Source organism: Misgurnus anguillicaudatus, chromosome 2 (assembly GCF_027580225.2).
Source record: "Misgurnus anguillicaudatus chromosome 2, ASM2758022v2, whole genome shotgun sequence".
Lineage (NCBI taxonomy): Eukaryota > Metazoa > Chordata > Actinopteri > Cypriniformes > Cobitidae > Misgurnus > Misgurnus anguillicaudatus.
In genome coordinates, this window is record NC_073338.2 from 30,567,478 (window position 1) to 30,595,467 (window position 27,990).

Below are 27,990 nucleotides of genomic sequence, written 5' to 3' on the forward strand. Positions count from 1 at the left end.
TTATGTTTTTAGTTAAACTAAAAATTTCTTATACTCAATAAAACAAAAAATAATGTAAGATAATTAAAAAAAAGTCTTTAAATGGTTTTACAGCCCCCCTGCAATTACAGCGTACCCCCGGTTGAGAAACACTTAATTAAAGCACTACCAAACACTTATATGTTTATTCTACTATTCAAACAATCATTATAATTATAATATTTATTTATTATTGAGAATTTGGTAAAAGATGCATAATAGCATAATGCATAACTTTTTTTTTTGTTTATTGTAATGTTTCCCGAGTATAATATTAAATAATCTTAATGACCTATGAACACAGGAGACTTTTATTATATGCGCCCTATTTCTACCCTTCCCGAATGACCCTGTAGGTTAACCCGGAAATAGTCACGCGGCTCAGCGAGCACTCCGTCCGGTTCTGCGGGCTCAAGGGGAGAAGCGTTGAAGCACCATGGCTCTGCTCTGATCGCGTTTATAAGGAGAAGTGTGGTCAATTTACCGGCAATCCGTCACCATCCGCGCCTTAATCATGGACCTCCAGGCAAGAGGCTTGTTCTGGGGGCATCAGCTTTGTGAGCAGTAACGTCTGAAAACTGTATTTATTATTTTCCCCCCATACTGTCACTTTTTCTTGCCTTTGCACGCTACATGGGATTTAAACCTTAAGTGTCAGCAGCTAGCCAACACTTTATACTTGATCCATCCAAATATCCCCCTGGAAACGAAGACGCCCTCTGTTAGCTAAGTAAAATAAACCAAACTACAAAGAAACACGTTGACGAAGTTCTTCCCTCAAGTTTTCCTATTTGGCTGGCGTGCCGGGTAAGTAATCCCGTTGCTTATGCTAACTTTGATAGCCGCTTTATAAACCGATAATAGGTAGGGGCCAAGTGGGCCTACATTGATTGTCATGACGAGTGTAATGTCGCTGAAATGTCACTTAGCAAACATTTTCATCGTTTAAAGCTTAAAATTGACCTAGTCAAGGGCTATTTTCCTCATTACGCCTAATATATCGGTTATTATTTATGTCAATAAGCGTTTTCTTTCCGTACACTTACATTTCTCCAGTTTAACAATCGTGTTGGTTTGGATTCTGGATTTAGTCCCCATAAATTTGGACAGTAAATTGGTGCAGTTTCTGATAATAATGATGACCCCGTTTGGGTTTCCGTGCCTCGTCCGCCCTGGATCGCGTGCTCTCTGTTGTTTTATAAACCGTTTCGGACAGAAACATTTCTGAGTGACGGTTATAATGGGAATTTCGTCACGCGGACATTAGAATAAGTTTTTGCGCGTGAAAACTGCTTCGCGGCTTTCTGTCTAGCGCAACCTTGCCAAAGTGTCTCGTACGCAAAGAAAGATTAAATAAATTAGTGCAACGGCTACACAATCGACTCGCTGATCATCGGCTTTTACTATGTCATTAATTTGAAAGGTGTTGCTAATAAGCTAGTGCGTTGAAATGGATGTTGGCATCACATGTAGAAAAGGCCTGGGATAATTTTTGTTTTACAGAGTAAGTTAATCTACTTGGTTTGTCACAGATTAATTGTTGACATGATCAATTATCGGTCTTAGGTTTGAAAGATGTTGTTATAATGTCATTAGTGCAATGCTAGTGAACGTGTCAGTGCCATATGGAGGCTAGCGCTGTTAGCCGGCAGTGCATCATGGCTGCGGTGTGACACGTCTGTAGGAGCAGCTCGCTGGTTTCCTCTCAGTACTTCGCTTTGGAGGAGCCCACACAAGCTTGAACATTCTGAAAACGACAGCCTTATGATGTTTTTTTTCATATATTTACTTGCAGTTTTAACTTAAAAAAAATCTAATTATTACAGTTCTGGGGTCCAAAGCTTTTTGCTGTTGGAATTTCGTTTGAGCATTTTGGGACAGGGTGGTTACCTCTGAGTCAGTGGTATAATATTTTGAGGATTTCAAGTAATTTGCTCTTTTAGTTTATTTATTTCCTCGTGGCTGTGTCAGGTCACATGAGTCAATGTAGTGAGTTGGGATTAATAGTTGCCATACAGAGCTTTTGTTTAACTGGTTGTCTCCTGTTTTTTCTTGATCTCGGATTGTGGTCAGTGTGAACCCTTTTATCGAATTTAGAGATAAAATATGATGTTCACATTCACAACATGATCCTATTATATAGTTTTGAGGGTTCAAACTGTGGGTTGGGACTAGTGATTGGACAATATATCACAGAGGCCGATATATCGGCAAATATTTTAGTTATTATTATTATTGGTATCGGCCGATAAATCTTTTTTTAATCAGCCAGTAACTTTCTCTGTTACTTAATTTTTTTTGTTTAATGAAAAGACATGAGCTTCTCTCTGTCTCACGTGCACGCGCTCTCGCGTCTGTCCGCAGTCTAAACATAAACTAAAGTAGTAATCCTTATTTGTTCAGTTTAATGCGTTTCATGCGAGCTGATGCAAACTTTACTTTTTGTTTAAAATATGACCCGCTGCATATTAGCGCCTCTCTCTCACTCTCGCGTACGTGCAGAGAGCTGCGCTCTGTCTGAACTAGTCAGATCACTAGGTATTAATACTGTTTATGATATGCATTTCAATGAGTTGTAGCAACACGTCCCTCGTGTTTAATATATAATTGTGTTTAAAATATGATCGCGTTCCGCTGGACCGTCGATGCGTTTAAAAAGGCACCTTATGAGAGCACCACTGCTTGACACGTGTAGTCTTCTGCAACAGCACTAAATAAATGCATTGCATAGTTTGTATGTGCGCGCACGTGTGTGTGCGTGCGCAAATGCATGTTTTTACAGTTATGAAGTAATCATGATAGGATTTTAATGACGCGCTCGCTTTAATGGCATCAGTTTTAAGAAGGTTGCGGTCATGACGGTGTTACGGTCTTGTTTTTTTTTTGTCCACCCATTAAGTGACTTGTTATAATGAGTAAAAATTAACAAATAAAAAAAAGAGTAAACTACTGCCACGCCCCCCGATAGTATCGTGTATCGCCGATCTCACAGGCTGACGATAGGACGATCTGAAAATAGGGCATATCGCCCAACACTACCGTGCGTATAACAAGTTCATGTTCGAGGAAGAGTCCGAATCATATGCGCTACATGTTGCGTGCATTTAGGTCTGAGCAAGAGTCCAAGACGCATGCGTTAAGTCCAGGTGCGTGCGAGGAGGAATCTGTGCGCTTTACAAGCTCTCTCACGTTAAGTGCGCACAAACCCTCTTATGCGAGGAAAAGCACGCAATGCGCATGTTAATGTCAAACTATGATAATAGTAATTATAACCATCGCCAACTATCGTCATGAAAGCCTGCTATTGGCGATATGTCTGACGATCGTCAATGCGTGATACAATTGTCTATCGGCCCAATCCTAGTCAAGACCCACTTGTGGGTCACACAGTGGGATTATGTGGCTCCCCAATAGTGGCTTTGCTGTTGTGGAGAATGACACAAAACAGTTTAGCCCAATTAATGACTAAGTGACAATGATTATGATTTCATGTATATTTTGCTATTTTAATTAAACTTGCATTTCATTAATAAAATGACAGGGAGAATAAAAACTACTTAATAATAAAAGTGGGTAAAATGTGTATTTTCCCTTATATTTCCATTTAAAAATATGTTGGTGGGTCCCGGGATAGATTACACGTACCTGAGTGGGTCGCAAACTTTGGGAACCACTGAACTAGTGAGGTCGTTATAAAGCTATCTTGTCAGTTATTCCCAGTGCTTTCCTAATACCTATGAGCCTTCCTCCCCCACCACCCCCAAAACACTTCATGTGTATGTCATGGCTGGCTGGGCCATGGGTTATATTTTACACGCGTATATCCTCCCTTCCCCCTTTGATGCCATGTTCAGCCAGTTCACCTCTACATTCTTACTGTCCATTTCTGGCTTTGTCCATATTAACTTCTTTTTCACCTTAATTTGTATGTGGTAGGTCCTGAATAGGTTTAAGTCTGCATAAGTACATCTATATATAAACTCAAGGTTATTTTACTTAGTCAAGCTACAAGCTTACTTTGTCTATGCAAGTACACTGTACACAATCGTAAATGAATATTTTATTTTGGCACAGGTGCATCATATCTGTCAGTACATGAGCACACTGCAGACTTAAGTGTTTGCATCTCTTCATTTTTTTACTTCATTTTGTCTGAATTTTTTTTTTTTTAAGTGTATTTAAGCACACTTTGTAAGATGCATTCCTCTTTTGTTTGAGGGTCACTAGGGGCCGGCAGACATCCCTAAATCTTATCTCTGCAACCCCTGGTCTGAGCTATCCACCTGCTGCAATGCATGCTTTCATTCCTTCTCAGCTGAGCTGTGGGTTGTGGGAGTCTGTGTGTGAAGGAGTCTTTATGCATTCAATATCTTATGGGTGTGGGTTGGCCTTATCTGGATTTACACTAGTAGACCTCCACCCTTTTTTACTTGCTACAGGAGGTCTTATATTTATGCTTTTTGAGGACACACTATATTAAACACAGTATTTATTGTTGTAGTGTGTGGTGTTTTATAGTTCTTCTAGTTTTTGTCCTGATACCCCCCCAGTCAGTGAAAGATGGTTTGTCATGTTCAAGAAGCTAATTTAAAGGACAAGTTCGGTATTTTACACTTAAAGCACTGTTTTCAGATGCGCAGCTGCTTATGACGCACTGGTTTTATTTCAGATATTAGGAGTCCAAGACGCGCGCATTAAGTCCATGTGCGTGCAAAAAGGTATCCTCTCTCTACAAGCTCTCTCGCGTAAAGTGAAGCCCACAAACCCCCATGCAAGGAAAAGAACCCAATGTGCTTGTTAATGTGAAACTATAATAATAATAATAAATAATAATGGCTTATCATTTTTTGTCTTTCAAAAAAAAGAATTAAAAATCGAGAATCGAATCGAAAATGTAACCGAATCGAGAATTTGGAGAATCGTGACACCCCTATTATCTTGTGATAACATTATTAGTGAAAGTTTCTAATATTTAGTACAGAATTAGCTGTCTGCATTCCGTCTATGCTAGTGCGTTGTGCCAGTGGTGCTGAAGAGTTTCAAGACACCTTACCACAGCAAATTACAGAATACTACAGCAATAATGGCTTGTAATTGTGTATTTGAAAAGTGTATAGAGAAACATCATACTGCTTTAAGGGAGAACTTGACCTTGTTCCTATAAATACAGGTGCAAATTGTTATATGCTGTGCTTCATAAATGACTAGATCATCACTGTGTATACAGCACTGTGCATATCTTAGAGTTTTATGCCTAAAGCCATCAGCTAATTATTGCTTAATATATTGTCATCACTGTTTCTTTTCTCCAGTGTGACGTGGAGAGAACACTACACAAGGATTGCTAAGGAATCTGAATACTAATTTAGAGGTATGTATTTCACAAAATAACTTGAGTTTTTTTCACACTAGAAATGGTTAATCCCAACTTATTCCGAATCCTGAGTAAACGGAATGCTGTGTTATCTGTTTTACCCTGCTTATACTTTACCAGGGGGTAAGAAATCTCCCTGGGCATTTATAATGTGACACTTTATTCCTAAACCTTGGGTTAATGTTCATATTTGTGGTGTCAACAATATGGATGTGACGAAATTAGGGATGCGCTGGGCTGATCCAGACCTTTTCCTGGATTGGGAATAATGGGTGAGGGGAAAATCGTATTCTTGGATGCATTGCGATGTGGTTGTTGTGGAAAATTGATTCACAAATGTAAAAAATCAATTTTTTGCACATATGTATTTAATTTCCAAAATAATAGCGCAACGTTATCAGAACCAAAAGGTGGAAGTCAACTATGGGAGCGCTGCAGCACACAGGCAGTTTTGAGAGCTTACACGAGTAGTAGAGAAAGAAAAATCCAAATACATCTAGCCTAATTCTAAACTGAGAGATACCAAACAAAACAAAATACCTTTTGGAAGGTTGACGTCTGCCTTTACTCTGTTCAGTTATCGTCAGGGAGAAACGGCGCCTTTAATTCACTGTACCGCATTTGGCTTGTCAATAAATTAGTAGCAAATAGCATTTCCTAAAACCTGCGTTGTGTTTGACTATTAATCATTAACGATTGGAGCATTTTAGCAGTTTAAACATTTTTATTTGGGGTGTAACGATAAACCAATATGGATAGATACATCGATTATATTTCTAATCATACGACATGTCGATGCCGCACATAAAATATTGCTATAAGGTACCTTTATTTCGACACTGCAGCACTTTTTTCACTAAGATCTGAAGTTTTGTGACCAATTAAATGCTTAAGTTTAACAGCTTTGTTTTTATATCAATATATTTATTTCAATTTAATTTATTTATACCTCAGCGATTGTCACTATTGCACATTTTGGCTCAAGATGCAGAAAAATTTACACCCCTAACTTTTATCATTGAGGATTTTATTAACAAGCACATATTGTCCGATTCACGTTTTAAATTTCCTTTGGTGGTTAAGTGTGTATTAGTACATGTTAATGATATGCAAAAGGTACATACCTCAAAGTAAACGATGACACGAGTTATCATAAATCTTTTTTCTTGGGCTACAACAAACCCACAGATTGTAGGCAACAGTTTACTTTCTGGGATTGGTGATTTAGACAAGACCGACATTATCATAATTCCTCCCGCTTCGACCCAGACTCTTAAGTTAACTCCTGTTAGCAACCGAATTTATGGTAAAAAGCGTCACATTTCCGGCTGACGTCAGAAGTATTCAGACCAATCACAACGTACAGGTTATCTGGCCAATCAGTGTTATCTGACCAGCGTTTCAGGAAGAGAGTGAAATCTGGAGCTACAAAATAGTACGGTATGTGGAAAATAATGTGTTTTTTAACCATAAACTACTCAAACACATTGTATTATACCAAATACAAAAAATAACGTTGTTTTTAGCAATGAAATATGTTGTCTCGTCAACCAATGTCTCGTTTTGAAGTGTCTCTTCGCACCTATAGTCAAAAGTCATAATTGGATGATTGCTCGTACAGTATGTAGCATTTAGGCCAATAGAGGTAGTGCAATTTCTCGTTGCGCATGCGCCAAATGTCAGTGCACATGTCAAATGAACTATGCTTTGCAAGCCTGTGCGTTCAACTGCGTGTGTACCTATCGCGTTTTCCTAAAATGCTTTCTGGGATATTTTTGTACTCCTTATTCAGGTGTTTTGTCAAACGTTCCTCTAAAGGGGTAAAACCAGGATTTAGAACGAAGATAACTCGCATTAAATGCAATGTGAAAAGCCCATTGGAGTTGTAAATGTTTGCATGCTTCGTGGTTTAATGTTGATGTTGGAATGCTTTTTTGATATGCTAGTTTTCCAAACTTTAAATCATACTTTAAAAGCACTTGTTCCCAGTTGTGTAACCCATTATTAAGCATATGTTTTGCTGACTCACTAGTTTGGCAGGCAGGTGTGAGGCACCCTCATGCAGAACCACAGGAGATGAATAAACCACCACAGCCTCTCACAGGACCCACAGCTGTTCCCCTCCCTGCCCAATCACCAGGATTGACACAGGTAAAAAACCAAACAGCTTTGTTTTTGAACTTCTGCATAAGGAGGATTTTCAGAGTTCTTGTTAACATTGTTGTTATTGCGATGTCTTTTACAGGCTGCCTATCCCCAAGGCCAGTCCTCTGTTGTTTTTCCTGGCCAGGCTCCACAAATGAACACTGCACCGCAACCCAGACAGGTAAACCATCCTAAACCCTGTTGTAGTTCCCATATAAAACTCCACTTCCAGCAATACATTCACTGTGTTTTGTGGCTAAGCTTTGTGTGCCTCCCTGCTTGTGTTGGAGGAAAAATTGTGCACATGTGGCAGTGTCTGTTTCCTTTGTGCATCTGAACTTTGACCTTTTACTCTTTACTTTCCTCCCAGTTTGCCCCAGGGCCTCGTGCTTTACACCAACAGGTACTATACATTTTCATAAACTGGGGCGTGCTTGATTTAAAAGTGAATGAATGGGAAAAAAATTTGTTAAACACTTGCATTAATCATTAACGTGACTCCATTTGGTTAATAAATGCCTTCTGAAGTGAAACTATATGTTTGTGAGAGAAAACGAGTAATAGTTTGAGCAATTTATATGTTGTGCCTCCATATTTAAACCTGACACGCTGATCTTTTACACGTGTGATGCACATGCATGTAACGAAAAGTACCACACAATGGAAAAGCTCCAATGTTTGGGAGAATTATTTCTTTAAGAAGTCTTGTATCAGTGTTAGTAAGGTTTTATGTTCACATTGGCAGAACAGTGCAGGCAATCAAGAACCGTTAACTGAACCAAACATCATAAATTCCCAATTTCAGTATTTGTGAACAAAATTGAACCAGTTTTGCATAAGAACACATTTCTAAAACCCAAAATCTAATTGTCTGAGGCTGCGTGAATGTTTATTAGCTCTATGATTCTCATCTGTACACCATTGTCATCTTCGATCACCATGTTCCCTTTGTGTCACTGACGTCCGTTTTCTCAGGCTTTTCTTAACTGTGCATGCGTGATGCTTGCTTTCAGTGCTGATGGCTAACATACTGACCGCTGCTTCTTGTCGTCTCTTTCTCTCTTTCACATCTTTTCTCCACTCTTTCTTCTGCTGTTTTGTGTGGCTAAAGGGTGGATTCAGGTCACTGCAGGTAACTGGTCCTCTCTCCTCTCGCTGTCTGTCCACAAATAGTCAAAGCTTTCCAGCTTTCTGAACGTTATAAGCATGCAATAAGGTCAGTGCATGTCATTGCAGGTGTATTGTAGTGAAACCGGATATTCAACAAAATTGGGCATTTAATAGCAGAACGAGGAAAGATCTCGAATGCTTAAATTTTGGAAGTTGTTAGAAGGTGCGCATCATATCAGTTTGTATTATATTTAGTTTACCACAAAGTGAAAATTAGCCCATAACCTACCTTTTTAATACCATCCTAGGTGTATATGACATTTTCTTCAGCCAATCACATTAGCTTTGTAATTGCATAAATGGGACCCGTTTTTTTTTTAGCCCATTATCATAAAGATGGTGGGTTAGTATATTTATTTTGAAGTGAAATTATATGTTTGTGAGAGAGAACAATGAACATTTTGAAATTGATGCATCAGGTTTAATTGTAAATGCATCTGGATCTAAAATGCGGCATGCAGGTTTGTAAGCTAGACAATCATTGGTACTCGCATGTCTTTTGACTGCAGGTCACGAGACCCACAAGAACCAATAACGAAAAGACATTAACTCACTGGAGTCATAAGTATTGTGATGATGGATGGGTTTCATGCATGCAGCCACTATTTAATGCCATTACAAGCCTAGAACTGTTTTATTAACTCTAAATTTGTTCAGCTAAAAGAAGGTAGTCAAATACACCTAGCATGGCATTAAAGTGAGTTTTGGGTGAACCATTCCTTTTACCATTTTGTTTTGACTGCACATCATGGTCTAACTGTGGGTTCACACCAGACACTTTTGAGGTGTCAAATTCGCGTCTACCGCGCGTAGTTGGACGCTTGAACATTTTGAGTGTACACGCTCGTTTTTTTCCAGGCTTTTCAAAAACATTTTAACTTTTCAGAATGACACAAGCGTGCAGGTCATGTGACAATAACCTACGTGTCTAGCGTTTTCCACGCGTTTTTAGGCGCGACTTGTGAATGGCCCCTAAAGCATGAAAAAATATAAAATATATTTATTGCAACTCACATTGTCATCGCAACATTAAACAATGTCACCGCACATCGCAACTTTTCCTCACATCGTGCAGCCCTAGCTCCCGATTGGTTAACGCAGTGCGTTTTTCCGCCAAAGTTCAAATTTTTCAACTTGTGCTCGTCCCGTGCTAAACGCCTCATTCGCACCGCAAGACCTCTAGACCCGCATCAACGCATCTTTACGTTGACTTAACATTGAAATCATTCGCGCTTGACACCTCTACTGCGGCTGGTGTGAACACAGCATAAACATGGTCTAGTAAAATGTTATCTTCTGGTTACTACTGATTACTAGTCTTTACTTGAACTAAAAACTATTTGTAACTAAGCTGTGCAGAATTTAAGATATGTTGCACAAAACCCAATATGGTTATCACACCAGCCCTTATAGTCAAATCCAAGACTTAAAACATGCTTGACTGTTGTGTGTAAAGATTGCGTTTGTTGTTTTGGAGGAGCTTATGACATGCAAATTTTAAGTTAATTGAAAGTCTTTGGTTATATAAAATAGGTGTCGCATACATGAGCAGACTTGTTCTAAATGTAAATGATTTAATAGCCAACATTTTGAGTTTGATTAAATTACTTCTCTTGCTCCTTTAACAGACATACTACAACAGGCCCAACATGCAAGGCAGTGCCCCTCGGGTCCCACCCAGCAGCACCCCTCGGTCTGTTGCACCCACTCACGTCTACCAGCCTACCTCACAGGTGATGATGATTCCCCAGCAACAGTTGCCGTATGCCAACCCTCAGGGCCATGCTCTTTTCCTACACGGACAGGTAACTGTATTTATTAAATGATTAAATGCGTAATAAATCATGTTAAAATTAAAAAGTTAGCCTGTTTCTAACAGCATTTGATTTTTCATTAAAGTACCGTGGTCCATACATGCCCCAGGCCCAGCAGTACCCGGTACCCAGTGGATCCGCAGGCTTTTACAGCGGAAGCAATCCGACTGACTTTAATGCATATGGTGAGAGGCTTTGCTCTTGCACACATTTGTGCATTTAGAAATGCATGTAATAACCATTTAAACTTCTATACCATCACGTCTGACTAGGATAGGTTGTAGGTCTGAGGAGAGCTCTTGATGGTTTATTTTGCATGCGTGTTTTGTTTTTGCCTCATTACAGTAATAAGAATGGAGGTGCTTAAAATCAGAAAGTGCACTGGCGTTCTTTAATGAGCTCTGTTTTGCAAATTTAATTTCTTGAAATATCACACGTTCCTGGACATGTTCTTGACACATCCGCTCTATCACAACTAACCACTACACACCTAGTTTTCTTTTTCTACAGAGATTGTTGGTTGTCTAACCTGGGTCTTATATCTGCTGCTTCGTGTTTCCTCTTACTTACACTCTACCTTTATCTCTTTCTCTCTTGTCTTTCCTCTCCTCTTTTTGGCTGAGTTCAGATCCCTCTCTGGCAGGGAGGGAAAGGCGGGGGGGTGGGGGGAGAGGTGCGGGCAGAGAGAACGGACGTCTCTCGCTGCATGGAGCTCCTCTCACCTCCCAGCGTTATCCTGGTGAGTCTAAACCATAGGGCTGCTTGTGTTACACCTCTGTCCTGCTAGCTGGTCTAGGAAGCGAGCACCCCACCCAATTTTAGACAGCTTTCTTAGATTTATTAATCAGTACAGTTTCCTTTTTGATTTATAATCGTTTTAGGCTTTATTTTACTATTTTTCCTTCAGTGTCAGGAGGTATTTGGTGGGTGGGGAAAGTACGTTATGTGGGTTTTTTCCTTCAAGACACTATTAATAAGTTGCTTTCGTTTCTTTCTTTTTCTAATCCCAGCAGGTGCTTATTACCCTGCACCACAGCAGTACCAATCATCAGTGGCCAACACGCAGGTCATAATAAACCCCACGCAACAGCAACCAGCCCCACCACCACAGCAAGCTCCTCCTCAGCAGACAGGTCCAGTCAAGAGAGAGCGCAAACAGATCAGAATACGTGACCCCAACCAGGGAGGGAGAGACATTACAGAAGAGATCATGTCCGGTGGGCGATCGACCTCCACACCCACTCCTCCACAGGTTTGTAAATACATTGTATTTTAAAGTCCATGTGCTTCATTTGTTGTTGTGTCCTCTCTGAATACTGAATATGACAGTTCTGTGCAGTTTGGCATTACCAACACTTTGTTTTAATGGTTTGTGTGCTTTTGTTTCAGACTGGTGGCCCAGAATCTGAAGGTCCTGTCCAGACCAATGGTGAAAGTGTTCTGCCTGTTACTTCTGGTAAGTGGGCTTTCTTTAAAGGTGCTGTGTGTAATTTTTAGAAGGATCTCTTGACAGAAATGCAATATAAAATACAAAACTACATTATCATGGGTGTATAGAGACCTTTTTATAATGAATCATTGTTTTTATTACCTTCGAATGAGATGTTTTTATCTGCATGCACATGGGTCCCCTTGCGTGGAGGTGGCCATTTTGTGCCACCACGTTTCTACAGAAGCCTTTCAAGGTGCAGTGTGTACATTTTAGCGGCATCCAGTGGTGAGGTTGCGAATTGCAACCAACGGCTCAGTCCAGTGCCCAACCCTCGCTTTTGAAATGCATAAAGAAGGTACGATAGCCACCACCGTACAAACATTTCATAATCGGAGACAACTCAGTAGAAAGGTTTGTCCGTTAAGGGCTTCTGTAGAAACATGGTGACACAAAATGGCGACTTCCATGTGGGGGGACCCTCGTGTATGTAGATAAAAACGTTATGTAAGGGATAATGTAGAGGCAGCCGGTAGTTATTGGGAAATAAGCCCCGACAGTGTGATCAGGACCCGACGCTTATTACACGGCTACTTGCCACATGAGAAAAAAAACTGGACATGAATATGAATTTTAAACATTTTATTGGCATATTTGTTTTAAATTAACATTTTTATCCTTCCGTGAAACTTTGCACAGATGCATAAAATGATCGTAATACCTTATTAAGATCCTCTGCTTCATACTTGTCTGTCTCCATTTTTTCTCTTTTAGCCAGTCTTTGAGAAGTTTTAATCCCCATTCTGTATTTTTGTGTGTGTTGGCTTCGTAGCTGTCATGCTCTATTTTGTCAAGTTCAGTCTCAGTAAGCTGTCTGTGTCTTGTCGTGGTTGTCCAGTGTTTGTCACAAGATGGCGCCAAACAGACAGTAATCTTTATTGATCTTTATTGGCGCGGAGCGATTTTACTCGTGCAAGTAGTACCGGCTATGCGTTATTAATTTGGAGCGGTTATTATTTGAAAAGAACGAACCTGCAAATGTCTCAACTGACCAATCAGAATCAAGCATTCCAGAGAGCCGTGTAATAAGAGTTTATAAAAACATAACGGTTCATTTTAACACCACTGATAATATAGTTTTGTATATTATTTTGCATTTCTTTCAAGAGATCCTTCTTAAAATTACACACTGCACCTTTAACGGACAAACATTTTTGTCTCCGATGACATGTTTTTCCGGTGGCGGCTACTGTAGCTTCTCTATGCGTTTCAAATCCGAGGGGTGAGCAGTGGGCTGAGCAGTTTGTTGCAATTCGCAACCTCACCACTAGATGACGCTTAAATTTACTCACTGCACTTTTAAGTCAAAAGCCTAATAGGTATTTTTTTAGAAGTGGACAACCAAATTACAAAAAGGAAGTTGTGCCAAAAAGCAGCCAAGACCTTCATAATAACTTTTTCTCAGCTATTTACTGAGCAGGTATCAAAAATGTGAAGTTTTTGTCTCTGTTTGCTCTAGCTGATTTTTGTCTCTCTTGTTGACCATTCTTTATCCTCAGACGATCCAGTTAAGCTCGTGGACCCTCCTCCAGCTGTCTCTACCCCTCCGCCAGCTGTCCCTACCCCTCCTCCATCAAAAACACCAGAGGAAGCCCCAGCTCTACTTTCGGTCGACAAATCTAAACCTGTGCCTGAGGTCAGACCTGCTTCACCTGAGGGCAAGGTTTCCATTCCTTCAGAAGAGGACACTGACGTTATCGCCACGGCATCTCGTGCATCTCCACCAGTTTTGACTTCTCCAAACAATCCCAAACATCCAGAGCCTCAAACTAGTGACAGCGTGGAAGCTCCAGTGGTCCCAGAAGCCCCTGCACAAGAGTCCGATGAGTCCTCTGTTCAGACAGAGCAGGCTTCTGCTGAAGTTGTAGAAGAGGAGCAAGACGTAGCCAAGGAGATCGAGTCGGAGCTTGTCGGCAGCGTAGAGCCACCATCTGACTCGAGCTCAGCAACCATCATCTCCACCCCCGTGGAGGCTCCTGCTGTAGCTAACGGAAGTGAAGAAGTTTCTAAGGCCCCTAGTCCTGTAACCATAGCAACAGCAGTTCCAGAGTCTGTCATTGAGGAGTCAAAGGAGCAGCCCATGCTTAACGGTTTGCCTCAGGACCCTGAAGAGGCTCCCGAAGTGATGTCCGAGTGCTCCGCAAATCCGGTTGATAAACCAGTGGTTGCCCAGGTCCAGCAGAGCTGCCTTGCTGCTGTAAAAGCACCTCCTGTTGAGGAAGAAGTTGAGCAGAAACAAGAAGAGATCCCAATCCCTGCAACAAGCTGTCCTGTTGAGGAGACCACTATGCAAGGTATGTAAAAACACATTAATTCGTACTCTTGTTCTTCTCCAGAAACAAGCCTGACTTTAGCACATCTCTTTGCTTAGCTACCATGATGGCAGTGTCAAGGAAGAAGAAAAAGTTCAAGGATCTGGATAAGAAAGATGTGGGAGATGTCTTGGATGCTTTCAAAGAGGTTTGTAGTAATTCTAAAAGATAATTATTTCATTATTACCTTTTTTATTTACTTGTGCAGTCATTTCTAGAGCAAAAAAGTGGTAATAAGATTGAATGCCTTGGCTTATCCGTGATCTTCTGTACCCATTTCAGCCTGAGGAGAAGCCTGCGCCTGAGCCAGAAGTTGTTCAGAAAGCTCCCTCCCCGGTTCCACCCCCTGTCCCGCCACCAGAGGAATCAGATGAAACGTGGGAAGATAAGGAGGACAAGGAGGACAAACTTGACACTGAGAATATTGAACCAGAAGCACCCAAATCTGTTGAACAGAAGTATACATATAAAGAAGGTTAGAGAGTCATTCAGTTGTCCAGTTTGAGATCATTGGTCCTTGCTACACATGATTGGTTAAATTGTTTCAAAATCCTCTTTTTTTTTTCTTTAATCCTGTTTGTTTCAAGGATTTACTGTTAAATATTTTGCATTTTGGCAGGCACGTTTGTCTAAAAACAGTGGATTCAGAATATATGCATAGATTTTCTGATGTTTTCCTTTTGACTCTTACCCTTAAAGAGCAGTGGAAGCCTATCAACCCAGAGGAGAAGAAACGATACGATCGGGAGTTCTTGCTTGGCTTTCAGTTCAATAGCGTGAGCATGAACAAACCCGAGGGTTTGCCACACATCAGTGATGTAGTGTTGGACAAGGTGAGGCATCCATCTATCAGAGATTCAAGTATTTAAGTCTTAAAATCATACTTTAAAATCACCCTCTTTCTCGTGCAGGCCAATAAAACCCCACTGCGGCCCATAGACCCCAGAAGTCTGATGAACTGTGGGCCTGACTTCACACCCTCGTATGCTAACCTGGGAAGACAGTCATCTGGAGGAGGAGGAGGCGGAGGACGAGGACCGGTCAGTTGACTCTCTTTGTTTACTATTCAAAAGTCAGTAAAGTAAGTGGCTGCATTTTGAGACAGATCATTTATTTTTAAAAGTTGCACCCTTCTCAGTCTGGTCGACGCCCTCAGCCTGGCCGAGGGAAGGAGCAGGTCAATCGCAATCCCAAGATCATCACAAGCTTGTCTCTCAAAGACAACGTTGAACTCAACCAGGCCGAAAACGCGTGGACGCCCTCGGTTAAGAAGCAATCCAAAGGCCGTCCTGCCGAGGTTGAAGATGAGGATGCAGAAGCCGCAAAAACGCAGGAGCTTTTCCGCCGCGTGCGCAGCGTCCTTAACAAGCTTACGCCACAGATGTTCCAGCAACTGATGAAGCAGGTGACAGAGCTCACCATTGACACAGAAGAGAGGCTCAAGGGAGTCATTGACCTCATCTTCGAGAAAGCCATCTCCGAACCCAACTTTTCCGTAGCTTATGCCAACATGTGCCGCTGCCTTATGGGGGTGAGTTAAAGAGCTGTCTGTATGTATTTTGTGGTTCCAGTGATGACCTCTTTTTTGTGCCACGTGTCTGGGCCACTGATTTATATTGATGGGATTGAGGAACTGAGAAACCTTTGTTTGTTGACAAGTTTCTTGTCGTAAAGTATATTTCAAATTTAAATAGTACTGCTTTAAAACAAACAGCCTTTTCTTAGATGATGACTTTGTATAATGCTGTAAATGTACTTTTAATATTTTTAAAGAAAATCTGTCTCTTTCTTTCAGCTTAAAGTCCCCACTTCAGACAAACCGGAAGTCACTGTGAATTTTCGTAAACTGCTGCTCAATCGTTGTCAGAAGGAGTTTGAAAAGGACAAAGATGATGATGAGATATTTGAGCAGAAACAGAAAGAGCTGGATGCTGCCACTGTACGAATTTTTTTTCAAATATACGTTACCTCGTTGTCTTCTGATATTTAGCTAAAATGAAACTGCTGTTTATTACTACAGGAAGGGGAGCGTCAGCGTCTGAAAGAAGAACTGGAGGAGGCCAAGGACAAAGCACGCAGAAGGTCGCTCGGCAACATCAAGTTCATTGGCGAACTGTTCAAGCTGAAAATGCTAACCGAGCCCATCATGCACGACTGCATCGTGAAGCTCCTGAAGAACCATGATGAGGAGAGCTTGGAGTGCCTCTGCAGACTGCTGTCCACCATTGGCAAAGACTTAGACTTTGAGAAGGCCAAGGTAATGTAAAGCAGACTATATTGTTGTATGATATATTGTTATGTCACTATTATAACCTGGTTTAGTGGCGGTCAGCCTGTCACTGTGTCAAAAAAATCCAGTGCACCCACACCGAAATTCAAAGTCATTTTTTCTCTGCAGCCTCGTATGGATCAATATTTCCACCAGATGGAGAAGATCATCAAAGAGAAAAAGACATCATCTAGAATTCGCTTCATGCTTCAGGATGTTATAGACCTTCGACGGGTAGCTACATGCTTGTTTTGTATTTACTCGCCATAGTTTAAATGCATAAAGTTAAGATTTAAACTTTAATCTTATCTGTGTATAGAACAACTGGGTGCCCAGGAGGGGAGATCAGGGTCCTAAAACCATTGATCAGATCCATAAAGAGGCAGAGATGGAAGAGCACAGGGAGCATGCCAAAGTACAGCAACAACTGCTGTCTAAAAATGACTCCAGTCAGGGGCGAAGGGGACGTGGTAGTGGTGGTGGTCCGCACTCTTCTGGGGGCCGTGGTAGCCAAACGCAGGATGAGGGCTGGAACGTAGTGCCTATTACCACCAAGAGCAGGCCGATTGACACCAGTCGCCTCAGTAAAATTACGAAGGTGAAGGTTTTGACCAAGTAAATTTTATACATAGCTCAGTTTTTGATAGATTGATGTGTTTAACCGTGTTATTATTTATTTTGCGCTCTACAGCCTGGTGATTTTAACAACCAGCTGCTTGCCCCAGGAGGAAAGGGGTCGTGGGGTAGCTGGGGCAAAGGAAGCAGTGGAGGCTCAGGAGCAAAGTCTACTGGTGAACAAGGTGAAAATCCACCCAGTTTTATTTAACTTTCTGCATGGATGTCCAGCTGTTTATTATTTCACTTATCTTGGGCGTGGGCGGTAACATTGCTGTCAAGTTTTGCTGTTAACTCTAACTGCTTATCTAATGCTGTCCTTTTTATATGATCCAGATCCGGGAAGACCTGCCACCAGCACACTCAACCGCTTTTCTGCATTGCAGCAGGCTGGACATCAAGTGTCTTCATCCTCGCTGGAGTCTGATCGTAGGGTACCTCAAAGGTAAGCTTTTTGCTGGGATCCCCGTTGCATGGTACTGATGCTATTGTGATCGTATAATTTAAATCTTAAATGGTCTCTTACCATCACCATTCATATTTCCATCAATCTCTTGTGCAGAAATAGCTCCAGTAGGGACCGTAGCGATAGAGACCACGGTGAGCGGGACCGAGATCGCTTTGAGCGCTTCGATAGCAGGCGTGACGACCGGGATAGAGGCATGGACAGGCCCCGTCCAGCCATCACCAAGCGCAGTTTCAGCCGTGAAAATGAAGAGAGGAGAGGTGACAGCCGCGGACCTCCGGATTCAGTACGTCGCGTTGCCAGCATGACGGAAAACCGGGACAGGGGCAGTCGTGAGCGGGATCGAAGCAAAGATACAGGTGAGAGTCAACTAACCTTAGTTGCTACCGGGTGATTCTCACGAAATCCAGATTTAGGTGTCCAGCATCAGAATATTTACAAAGCACTTGAAGCCTAATTTTTTGCACTTATAAGATTAAGGTCTAAACTTACTATAAGCATTATTTTTAGAGGATTTAACAAATATTAGAAATTCAATTTTTTTTAGATTATCATTATCAAAAATTATCATTACCGCAACATATTACATTAAATATATGCATTTACAAACTCGTTTCAGTAATGAAAACCAAAAGTTGTCTAGGTACTATGACAAACAAAATTTCAACTTTTATCTGAAGAGAAAAAATAAGAACTGCTTACCTGGTAGCCATCTTGAGTGTCACAGTCAATTATGTCCCTTCCAACAATTTTTTTTTGAAAATGTTAATTCCTTGAGGGCTTAAACAATGATTGAAAATTGTTGCGGAGGATTTATATTCCTTATTATCTACATTTACCAATGATCACCAAATACCACAAGTTTCTTTACTCTAAATGTTTATAGTATAACATGCACTGAAGCTTTTTATTTTTTAGATTTTTTAAATTTTAAATATTTCCATGTCAAAGAACCCAAATCCAGTCATGGAAACGTTGCGGTAATGAAAATGTTCCTCTTAAATGTGGAAAAAACAACAAAATTTGTTTGTACGATGTCATTTGAAATCATGTGCACAATAGTACACAAAGAGATGTTTGTAACTGTATGCTTCTTATTTTGATACTCTTACTTTGCATTTACTTTTTTTACCAAAATGTTTCATGACACCTCATAAGTCTAATTTCGTGAGAATCGCCCCCTACCGTCATGGACCCTCCTTAGCTAAAATAATAAGGATTATTTTTATTAAGGATTATTAAGGATTACCAATTATGGCACAGATGTAGTGGAAATGGAATATTACAGGTTCACAACTGATGTTCTTTGTGTTTTTTCTTTTTTTTTTCAGTGAAACCTGTGTCTGCTCCTACTCCTCCACCTCCGACTCAAGCCAAACCAGCCTTGGATGAGGACCAGCTGGATAAGAAATCCAAATCAATTATTGAAGAGTATCTCCACATCAATGATCTAAAGGTATGTGCGCTCAGTCAAGATAGTTCATAAAGTATGCTCTGCTCCACTGATGACCTCTATTTTGTGCCACGTGTCTGGGCCACTGATTATACACTGATGGGATTGAGGAACTGAGGAGCCATTGTCTAAAAAACTTTTAAGATGTCATCACCTTTAGCTAATTCATCTAGTCATTTCTAACTTGAAAGATTTTAAAGACACTTTTACTGACTTTACTCTTGTTACTGATTCATAGGAGGCAGTGCAGTGCGTGCAGGAGCTGAACAGTTCATCTTTACTCTTTGTGTTTGTACGGAATGGTGTGGAATCCACTTTGGAGCGCAGCACCATCGCTAGAGAGCACATTGGTCTGCTGTTTCAGAAGCTTTTTAGTGCTGGAATACTTCCTGCTGAACAGTACTATAAGGGGTGAGTTCATTATGTACATCGCTAATTTATGACACAAAGACATTTGAAGATTGTAACCACTGTTCCTATGATGACCTCTGTTTTGTGCCACGTGTCTGGGCCACTGATCTACACTGATGGGATTGAGGAACTGAGGAACAGTTTCATTTAGGGTTGTATTTGTTGGTTAGGGTAATATATGAAGAGTTTGGTTCCAAAACGCAATAAATCCATTTAGACAAATTTTGGTAAAAACGTGTTTTCTATACCAAGAAAAACACTATTTTCTGTTACAAACTTTCACATAGCATCTTTAAAATGCTAGAAATCTATTAATTCAATGTACAAATGTGCATTCATCTTTGCCATTTTATATTCATTTAGTTGAACAGTTGTACACACTGATTAAAAAAATAAACATTAATGGCATTAATCAAAACACTTACTTTGCCATAGTAAGATCACTGTCATTGCTGCGGTTATACTTGACGTCGTCGCTTAGCATTTTTCACAGCGATCAGCTGTAAAATGTTTTGGTCCTGCTCGATTTTCGTTGACTTTGACTAAAGTAATGTAAAGTTTTTCATAAGATCCCCTGGGATCAATGTGTTAGCATGAGAAGCTTGATGCTGTGCTTCGCGTAAATTATTAGATGTTGATGGCGTTTCTTTCCCGTCACAGAAAACCATCACAGCCTTATCAATGCATTTAAAGTATTATTTTGTTGAAGTAGATGCGGAAAACTAGGATTCCGTGTACTCAACGCGCCGCCATTGTTTGTTTACATTGCATGCAATGGTGCGCTGTAATTTCTGGAGTGGATTTATTGCGTTCTGTAAAAAAGGAGGAGTGGCGCTTATCGAATTTTGGGGAAAAATGTGACTGAATAACACGGCGGATATTGGCTTTTGCATAAAATTAAGAATTTACTTTTAAATTCTGACCTGATATAATACTGGTTTTGGCAGTAACTCATTTTTTTCAAAAATGTCGTTTAGCGCGTTTTGGAACCAAACTCTTCATATGTTGTTGCATTCCTGTATGCTTTATCTCCAGTGACACACAAGTTATTGAAAACTTATTCAATTATTATTAACCCTTGTGTGGTGTTCATATTTCTGTTACTTAGACAATGTTTGTGGGTCTAGTGGACCCACTGTATTATTTGTATCTTAAACCAATGCAGTCATACAAATTTATGTATAACTTTTTACAGATGATTACTTTAGCCTCATTGCAAGTTATATAGACAGAATTTATGGTGAATATTTGTCATTTACCACTGGTAGAGGACTATATATAGATTAAAGTGCTATTCGATTTTGTGATAATATGAAATAAGAGAAGAAAATTCTATTCTCCCCCAGATGTTTATCTAAAATAAGTATTTTCATCACTTTTTCATCTGAACACATAACCTGTTCATGTCAGCCTACACAACACATAAGAAGCAGATTTTTACTGTGTAGCTGTGTTGCATATGCATTTCTTGCATTTTATAGACGTATACTGTGTCTTCCTGTCCATCTTATGTCCACACACACTGCAGTACAATGTGTTGCTTTTGGCTACAACCTAAAATGATGAAAATGGTTGGATATGAAATTTTACTTTCCCTATTTCTCACTCTCTCTCACACACTCATACACACACAAACACACACACCATAGGTTTTGTGGTAATTCATGGTTTTACAAATAGTAATCAATACACCAGTTTATCATGATTACTACACTTTTACTATAATACAACCATGGTTATTTTTTGTAAGGGATACAGTGGTGAAATGTAGAATGGTTCCTTTTAGAAAAAAGGTAAAGTGTTTGGGACAGTGGGGGCAGACAAGTGTTCATGCTTGATATATAAAATGTTGTGTATCTGCGCTGTTACAGCAAGTGCAGAAGGACAAAACTCTGACATGCATCCATCACATATGTACAGAAATATATACAAACACACCCGTGCACTCACAGGAGTCCCAGATAAGAGAAAAACAAAGTGAAGTTACATAGCACATTCAATTTTCACTCTCTTATTACCCCCGGGTCAAGTGGACCCGAACACCACATATGTAATATAAATGTGTAGGGGGGGTGTACAGTGTACAGTCATTATAAAGCTGTTTATTTTTATGTTCTTTATAGAAAATGAGCCAAGGCCAATGAATCTGAGGTTGAAACAACAATTAATTGCATAATTTTTCTTGTAGTAAACATTAAAAACGGGTCCCACAGACCCGAACACCACACAAGGGTTAAGTAGAGTAGTTTAACGTTGTTTATATAGCCAAAGAATCTTTTAGTTTTATTAGATTTATAAAGGACAGCAGCTTTCAGATTTCCCGATTATCCCAAGCTCCTGAAGGCGTAGTGCGGGCTTAGTCTTAAAGTTTTAATTAGTCAGAATGCATGGAAAAGTTTTATTCCCCCAACTTTTTCCTCAGCTTTTTGCTAAAAATATGGTATTTTTGACGAAACCTACTCATATTTGAAAGATGATAAAAGAGAACAAATGAAGATAGGATGAAGCTTTTGTTTGAAAGCAAGAGGGTATGTTCTTTTATTTGATACATTGTATGTTTATATATTTAAAGAAGGACATTTTCTTTATGACATAATGAAAATTATAAAAAAAAATGCTGGCTGGCAACTTGGGTAAAAAAACGCTGTCTGGAAAAGCTTTAAATGCATTGGTTAACTACATTTAAACCCATGGTTTTTGCAAGAAAAGTCAAAGATTGTCTGTAAATGACTTAAGACTCGCTCTCATAGCATGACTGTTTTGTTCTTTTCATGGTTGAAAGCTCTTTCTTGCAACGTTGTTGTACAGATAACGCTCTACAATTGTAGTGCACAGAAATGAATAACCCGAAAGGCTTCATGATTTCTTCATTGTGTACATGGAGTTAATGCACTCTTGGTTTTAATGATTGATCTTTGCTTACTTTAGACTGCAGGAGATTCTGGAAATAGCAGACGACATGGCCATTGACATTCCTCACATTTGGCTTTACTTGGCTGAGATCATCACACCCATGTTACAAGATGGAGGCATCCCTATGGGCCAACTCTTTAGGTTAGTCACAGCTGCTGTAAAGTATTTTACTGTTGTAAGTTTTTATGAATGGGCACACTTTGACAGCTAAGAAATAAATGAACAATCTTAAATGTTTTAAATCATTCTGTTTCACAGGGAGGTGTCCAAACCTCTTCTGCCTATGGGAAAAGCAGCTGTCTTTCTGGTTGAATTGCTTAATCTTTTCTGCAAAGGATTAGTGAGTTTTATGCTGTTAAATATTTACTTTCATGTTTTTTCAACAACTTTTTCAATGCTTCAATTTATTGTTCCCTTTCTTTTCATTTTGTAATTCTCAGAGTCACAAAAAGGCTGGATTAATGTGGTTAGAAGCGGGGCTTAGCTGGAAAGACTTCCTGCCTGAGGATGAGGATGTCAATAAGTTTGTTACAGAGCAGGTACTAAATCGAATAAGCAGTGTTGTAACTGTTGTGTGTTTGCCATTTATTAGCGTTTGGGGAAACACTGTCAGAGCTACAATACTTAAATCAGTTTTACAAAGTGTGCGCCTTACTATGCATTATATTCTTGAATAGATCTATGAATGTATTTATAAACATTCAGTCAGACTAAATGTAGTGCAAAACACAGAGAATACAGATCTCTATAAAATAATTATTAACGTGACAGGTGCTATGGTTTGAACTAGCTTTTATCTTTTCACACACTTTACTGCTGCAGCTCTCTCATATTTCTTCTTAAAGCTGTTACTGTATTAAGCAAATGGCTTATAAGCCAGCACCGCACGCTTCATTGATTTTAAATGAGCACAATAGTTATATTGTGGATTGCTTTTGACATGACGTGCTTTAACCTCATGAGTTGTTTAGGTTAAGATATTTGCAAGTTTTCGTTCTGAACTTATCAAGAGCGAGAAAGAGAGAGAGCATGTCGGTTAAACATTCACTCTGATATTAAACTTAATTTCTTCTGTATGGATCACATATCATCAACGATCTATCACAGCACTATAAATGGTTGCAAAACCTTTTTTTAGTTTTGTAAATAAACAAATACTTAAAGGTGCAGTGTGTAATTTTTAGAAAAATCTCTTGACAGAAATGCAAAGTAATATACAAAACTATATGATCAGCGGTGTATAAAGACCTTTTTATAATGAACTGTTATGTTTTTATTACCTTAAATTAGACTTTTTTATCTACATACGCGAGGGTCCCCTTACATGGAAGTCGCCATTTTGTGCCGCCATGTTTCTACAGAAGCCCTTAACGGACAAACTTTTTTACTAAGCTGACCAAGATATGTATTTCCATTGGCAGCTATCGTAGCCTTTCTGTGTGTTTCAAAAGTGAGGGGTGAGCAGTGGACTGAGCCTTCGGTTGCAATTTGCAACCTCACCACTAGATGCCGCTAAAATGTACACACTGCACCTTTAAAGGGTGTTAGAATTGAGAGGTGCCGTACTATGGCAATCGTGTGTTTTGTCATAGTAAACTTAGCCAGGTCTCCAAATATATTAGGGCTGCAACAATTTGTTGTCAACTAATTTCATGATCGATTAGTTGGTCTGTAAAGTCGCATGCTCCCGCACGACCATCAGAAAGAGTGTGGAGACCCGTCCGCTTCATACAACCCAAGCTGTGGGCTTGGAATTAAACTCAGGTGCTGTTTCTTTATACAGCATGATGTCACGTTTTCTTTATACATCACGAGCTGCACATTTTTCAGGCACTGCTGCTCACCGCCAGCTTGGGTAAAAGCAATGCAACGTTGCCAGGTCTTCTGCCTTTTGGCGGAGCTCATAATTGGGCTGCTTTTTTATCTGATTAATCGGAAAAATAATTGCCCAATCAATTAAGAAAGTAATCACTAGTTGCAGCCTTAAAATATATATGAAATGTTGCAATATTGCCCATGTATTAAACGTTTTCAATGATTATGCTAAAAATTAGCTGTAAATTATGAAATGAAGCCAAATGAGGATTTTGTCCAAATGAGAGAGTGCCTATTACAAATACTACTATAAAATTGAATTGTTGCTGCAATCGGTTGAATTTTAATTGAAGCAATTTCCCAGCTTGTTGAAAATGAATAACGTGCAGCAAAGTAAGACTTTTATGGAATTGTGCATTAGTCTTATTGCTCAAGAGAACCATCCAAGAAGTGGAAAAGCTTCTCCGACTCTCTCTTATATATTAGTGTTTTTTTATGAGCGCACCGCTCCTTAAGATGTTTTATTCGTTGAAAATGGAGTTCACTCTGGGTGAGGAGTCTGAGAAGCCCAGTAAGAAAGAGCTGACCGCCGAGGAGCTGAGTAAACATTTGGACAGATTGTTCGAGGATAAAGCCAACAACCAGAGGATCTATGACTGGGTAGAGGTGAGCGTGTGTGCTTTGGCTAAGGTTCAAGGCTCTTTCATCAAACATTACGGTATTGCAGTATGATCTGTTTTAAAGTTACAGTGTTGGGGTGTGTTCTGACTAGAGTTTTTGTCCTTTTAGAGGCCAACCTAGATGAGGAGCAGTTAAGCTCCAATCAGTTCATACGGGCACTGATGACGTCTGTGTGTCAGTCGGCTATCATATGTGAGTGAATCTTCTATGTTTTACACACTTTATTCGGACCTGAACCTAGTTTTAATTGCATTTTGCGTTAATGAACTTGCACAGGTGAGAACCCGTACAAGGTGGATGTGCAGCAGGTTAACCAAAGGGCCAAACTGCTACAGAAATATCTGTCTGATGAAGCGAAGGAGCTCCAGGCTCTCTACGCTCTCCAAGGTCTCATGGTGCAGATGGAGCAGCCTGCAAGTAAGTTTCTTTTTTGTGCACTTTGGGACCACTGATCATTTATATTCGGAGGATAACATTCCTTGCTATAAATTAATTTCCATATTTTGAGTTTTTCTGCATTTTATTTGAAAATTTTGTTCCTCAAATTTTGGTCAATAAGCTTGTGTGAAACATTCAGAGCACCGGTTTTTAAAGGGTTAGTCAATTTTTTTAAAACATCGAGATAATTTACTTGCCACCCTGTCATCCAAAATGTTGATGTCTTTCTTTGTTCAATCGAGAAGAAATTGTTTTTGGAGGAAAACATTCCAGGATTTTTCTCATTTTAATGGACTTTAATGGACCCCAACACTTAACAGTTTTTTATGCAGTTTAAAATTGCAGTTTAGAAGGACTCTAGGCGATCCCGGACGAGGCAGGAGGGTCTTGTCTGGCGAGACGATTGTCATTTTTGGCAAGATAAAGATATGCACTTTTAAATCACAACTTCTCGTCTTCCTCTGATTCTGTGACGCGCCAGAGCGACCTCATGCAATACGTCATCACGTCAAGAGGTCACGGATGACCTAACGAAACTACGGCCCAGTGTTTACAAGTGTGGAGAAAGAGGACCGTTCCATCCTGTTGTATGTCGAATGATACTAATTAATGTCTTTGTGTCAGTTTATTGTTTAAAATGGCCGCTAAATGTGCGTTTCATGCAATTTATGCAATTACACTGGCTCGTCACACAGCCGGAGGAAGAAGAGATAATGTGGTTTAAAAGTGCATATTTTTTATTTTTCTTGCCAAAAATGACAATCGATTCGCTAGAAAAGACCCTTATGCCTCGATTAAGATCGTTTAGAGTCCTTTGAAACTGCAATTTTAAACTGCATTAAAACTGTTAAGTGTTGGGGTTCATTAAAGTCCATTTAAGTAAGAAAAATCCTGGAATGTTTTCCTCCAAAAACAAAACCTCTTCTGGACCGAACAAAGAAAAACATCAACACTCTGTATGACATGGTGGTGAGTAAATTATCTGGATTTTTTTTTTTAAGAAAATGGACTAATCCTTTAATCTCTCCCGTTAGACGTGTCACTAAATAGTGTTTCTCTTTTACGTAGATTTGCTACGCATGTTCTTCGACGCCCTGTATGATGAAGATGTGATCAAAGAGGAGGCCTTCTACAAATGGGAGTCCAGCAAAGACCCAGCCGAGCAGTTGGGGAAGGGTGTGGCTCTGAAATCCGTCACTGCCTTCTTCACATGGTTACGAGAGGCTGAGGACGAGTCTGACAACAGCTAATTCAGATCCACAGTAGCATGGTTAGCACTGGACAAATACTAGTGCTGGAGACTCGTGAAAGAAGGATATCTGACAACCAAGCTGAACTCGATGGTTCAGAAAAACTACAATCATTTCTCAGTCCTCTATTGCTCTCTATATCTGTCGTGGCTGAAATCCACTAAAATGAAAATAAAATGTAACAAAAATTCTGCAGGACTCCTTACACGTGTTAACGATTCATCGTCATTTATATTTTATGAGAAGTTCTTGAAAACCGTACAAACCAACGCTGCTCTTACATGTTAATATAGATTTATATGCAACGTGTGGTATATGACAGCGGGAGTGGCGTCATATATTGTGTGTAGAGGAGGGGGTGATCTTGTCCTTTTGGGTTTGTTACAGCAGATCAAACGCAAAGCTCTTGGGGATTGTGTGCGTGTGCGCAAGACGATTCGTGTTTTTAAATCTACAAAATGTATAGGAGCATAGTATTTGCTGAATTCTCGAAAGTGACGGATGAAATTTGAGTAGCGTTTGTATTTTTTAATTCCTGTATACTTCGTTAAGGTGTGGACCCTGTTGAAGTTGAGGAATGATGGTGGATGGACTTTGACCTTTTAGTGCTGCTGGAAGAGGAGGGTGATCCAACATGCTTCCTAAATAAGCCATCCATGTTCTGCCTCCTACCCCACACTTTTGCATCTTACCTCTCTTGAAAAACTGATCGGTGTCTTCGTGGAAGCCCTGCTTGAGCAAGCCTGCAGTGGATTTTTAGGAGAAATCATTAAAACTTGAAGCATATAGAAAAATCAACTTGATGAAATGACAGTAATGATCCTAAAGCCTTTTCTACTTGCAAAGTGGAAACACATTTCAGGAGCGTTCTGTACATATATATGAAAATGTTTCTTTTTTGTTTTATTTTCAGAAATTAAAAGTTAAAAAATCTGATGTAATGCCATTTATTTTTTCCAACAGAAATGGCAGTTTCCCTGTATTTAAGATTTGTTTTCTTCCACATGGTAAGAGGTGCTTACAGTGATCCGTTGATTAGTTTTATTGAAACAAATTGTGTAAATATTTTTTTGCTCTTTATTATTTAAGGAATTAATGCTTACGCATCCAACTGGAAACCTTGGAGAGTTAAAACATTGCAAATAATAAAAGATTATCAAGTTGCTAAATAGAGTGTGTTTGAAGGATGTGTAGTCTCGGGGTTAAGGTGTTCATTTGCTGATCTTGGTCAGTTTGGAGAAGAAAATCAGATTCTTTGTACTTTGCGAACAGCAATTTGCTGCGTTTAGACTGCAGCCCGCCTTGCTGCCACAAGAGGGCGTGCGGCACACATTGTATAGATGGAAGCATATTCATG

At 39.8% G+C, this 27,990-nt stretch overlaps 1 protein-coding gene and 3 non-coding genes across 7 annotated transcripts; all 4 read left to right on the forward strand.

Moving 5' to 3' along the window:
- The first annotated feature begins 380 nt into the window (after positions 1 to 380).
- On the forward strand, positions 381 to 27,802 carry eif4g1a (eukaryotic translation initiation factor 4 gamma, 1a). 4 transcript variants are annotated; one of them, XM_073853269.1, is made up of 33 exons: positions 381 to 825; positions 5,331 to 5,389; positions 7,425 to 7,543; positions 7,638 to 7,718; positions 7,908 to 7,940; positions 8,649 to 8,669; positions 10,336 to 10,512; positions 10,607 to 10,706; positions 11,150 to 11,260; positions 11,532 to 11,773; positions 11,911 to 11,977; positions 13,510 to 14,304; positions 14,382 to 14,470; positions 14,605 to 14,797; positions 15,022 to 15,155; positions 15,234 to 15,362; positions 15,446 to 15,853; positions 16,118 to 16,261; positions 16,343 to 16,579; positions 16,721 to 16,825; positions 16,911 to 17,189; positions 17,283 to 17,391; positions 17,543 to 17,651; positions 17,769 to 18,031; positions 19,004 to 19,128; positions 19,364 to 19,536; positions 22,465 to 22,590; positions 22,708 to 22,789; positions 22,890 to 22,987; positions 24,795 to 24,930; positions 25,056 to 25,137; positions 25,222 to 25,362; positions 26,452 to 27,802. In XM_073853269.1, the coding sequence occupies exons 3-33, from the start codon at positions 7,469 to 7,471 to the stop codon at positions 26,631 to 26,633; spliced, it is 5,046 nt and encodes a 1,681-aa protein (XP_073709370.1). In that variant the 5' UTR covers positions 381 to 825; positions 5,331 to 5,389; positions 7,425 to 7,468; the 3' UTR covers positions 26,634 to 27,802. The 4 variants fall into 4 exon arrangements, with proteins under 4 accessions (XP_073709370.1, XP_073709371.1, XP_073709373.1 ...); XM_073853270.1 differs by having other exon boundaries at positions 382 to 825; positions 15,461 to 15,853; XM_073853272.1 differs by lacking the exon at positions 11,150 to 11,260 and having other exon boundaries at positions 382 to 825; positions 15,461 to 15,853.
- Positions 15,888 to 15,963, forward strand: LOC129443532 (small nucleolar RNA SNORD66). The gene has a single exon (XR_008644194.2). It is a non-coding gene; the product is annotated as a small nucleolar RNA SNORD66 (small nucleolar RNA).
- LOC129443534 (small nucleolar RNA SNORD66) lies at positions 19,170 to 19,246 on the forward strand. The gene has a single exon (XR_008644196.1). It is a non-coding gene; the product is annotated as a small nucleolar RNA SNORD66 (small nucleolar RNA).
- On the forward strand, positions 19,599 to 19,674 carry LOC129443533 (small nucleolar RNA SNORD66). Its single transcript, XR_008644195.1, has one exon. It is a non-coding gene; the product is annotated as a small nucleolar RNA SNORD66 (small nucleolar RNA).
- Positions 27,803 to 27,990: the final 188 nt, after the last annotated feature.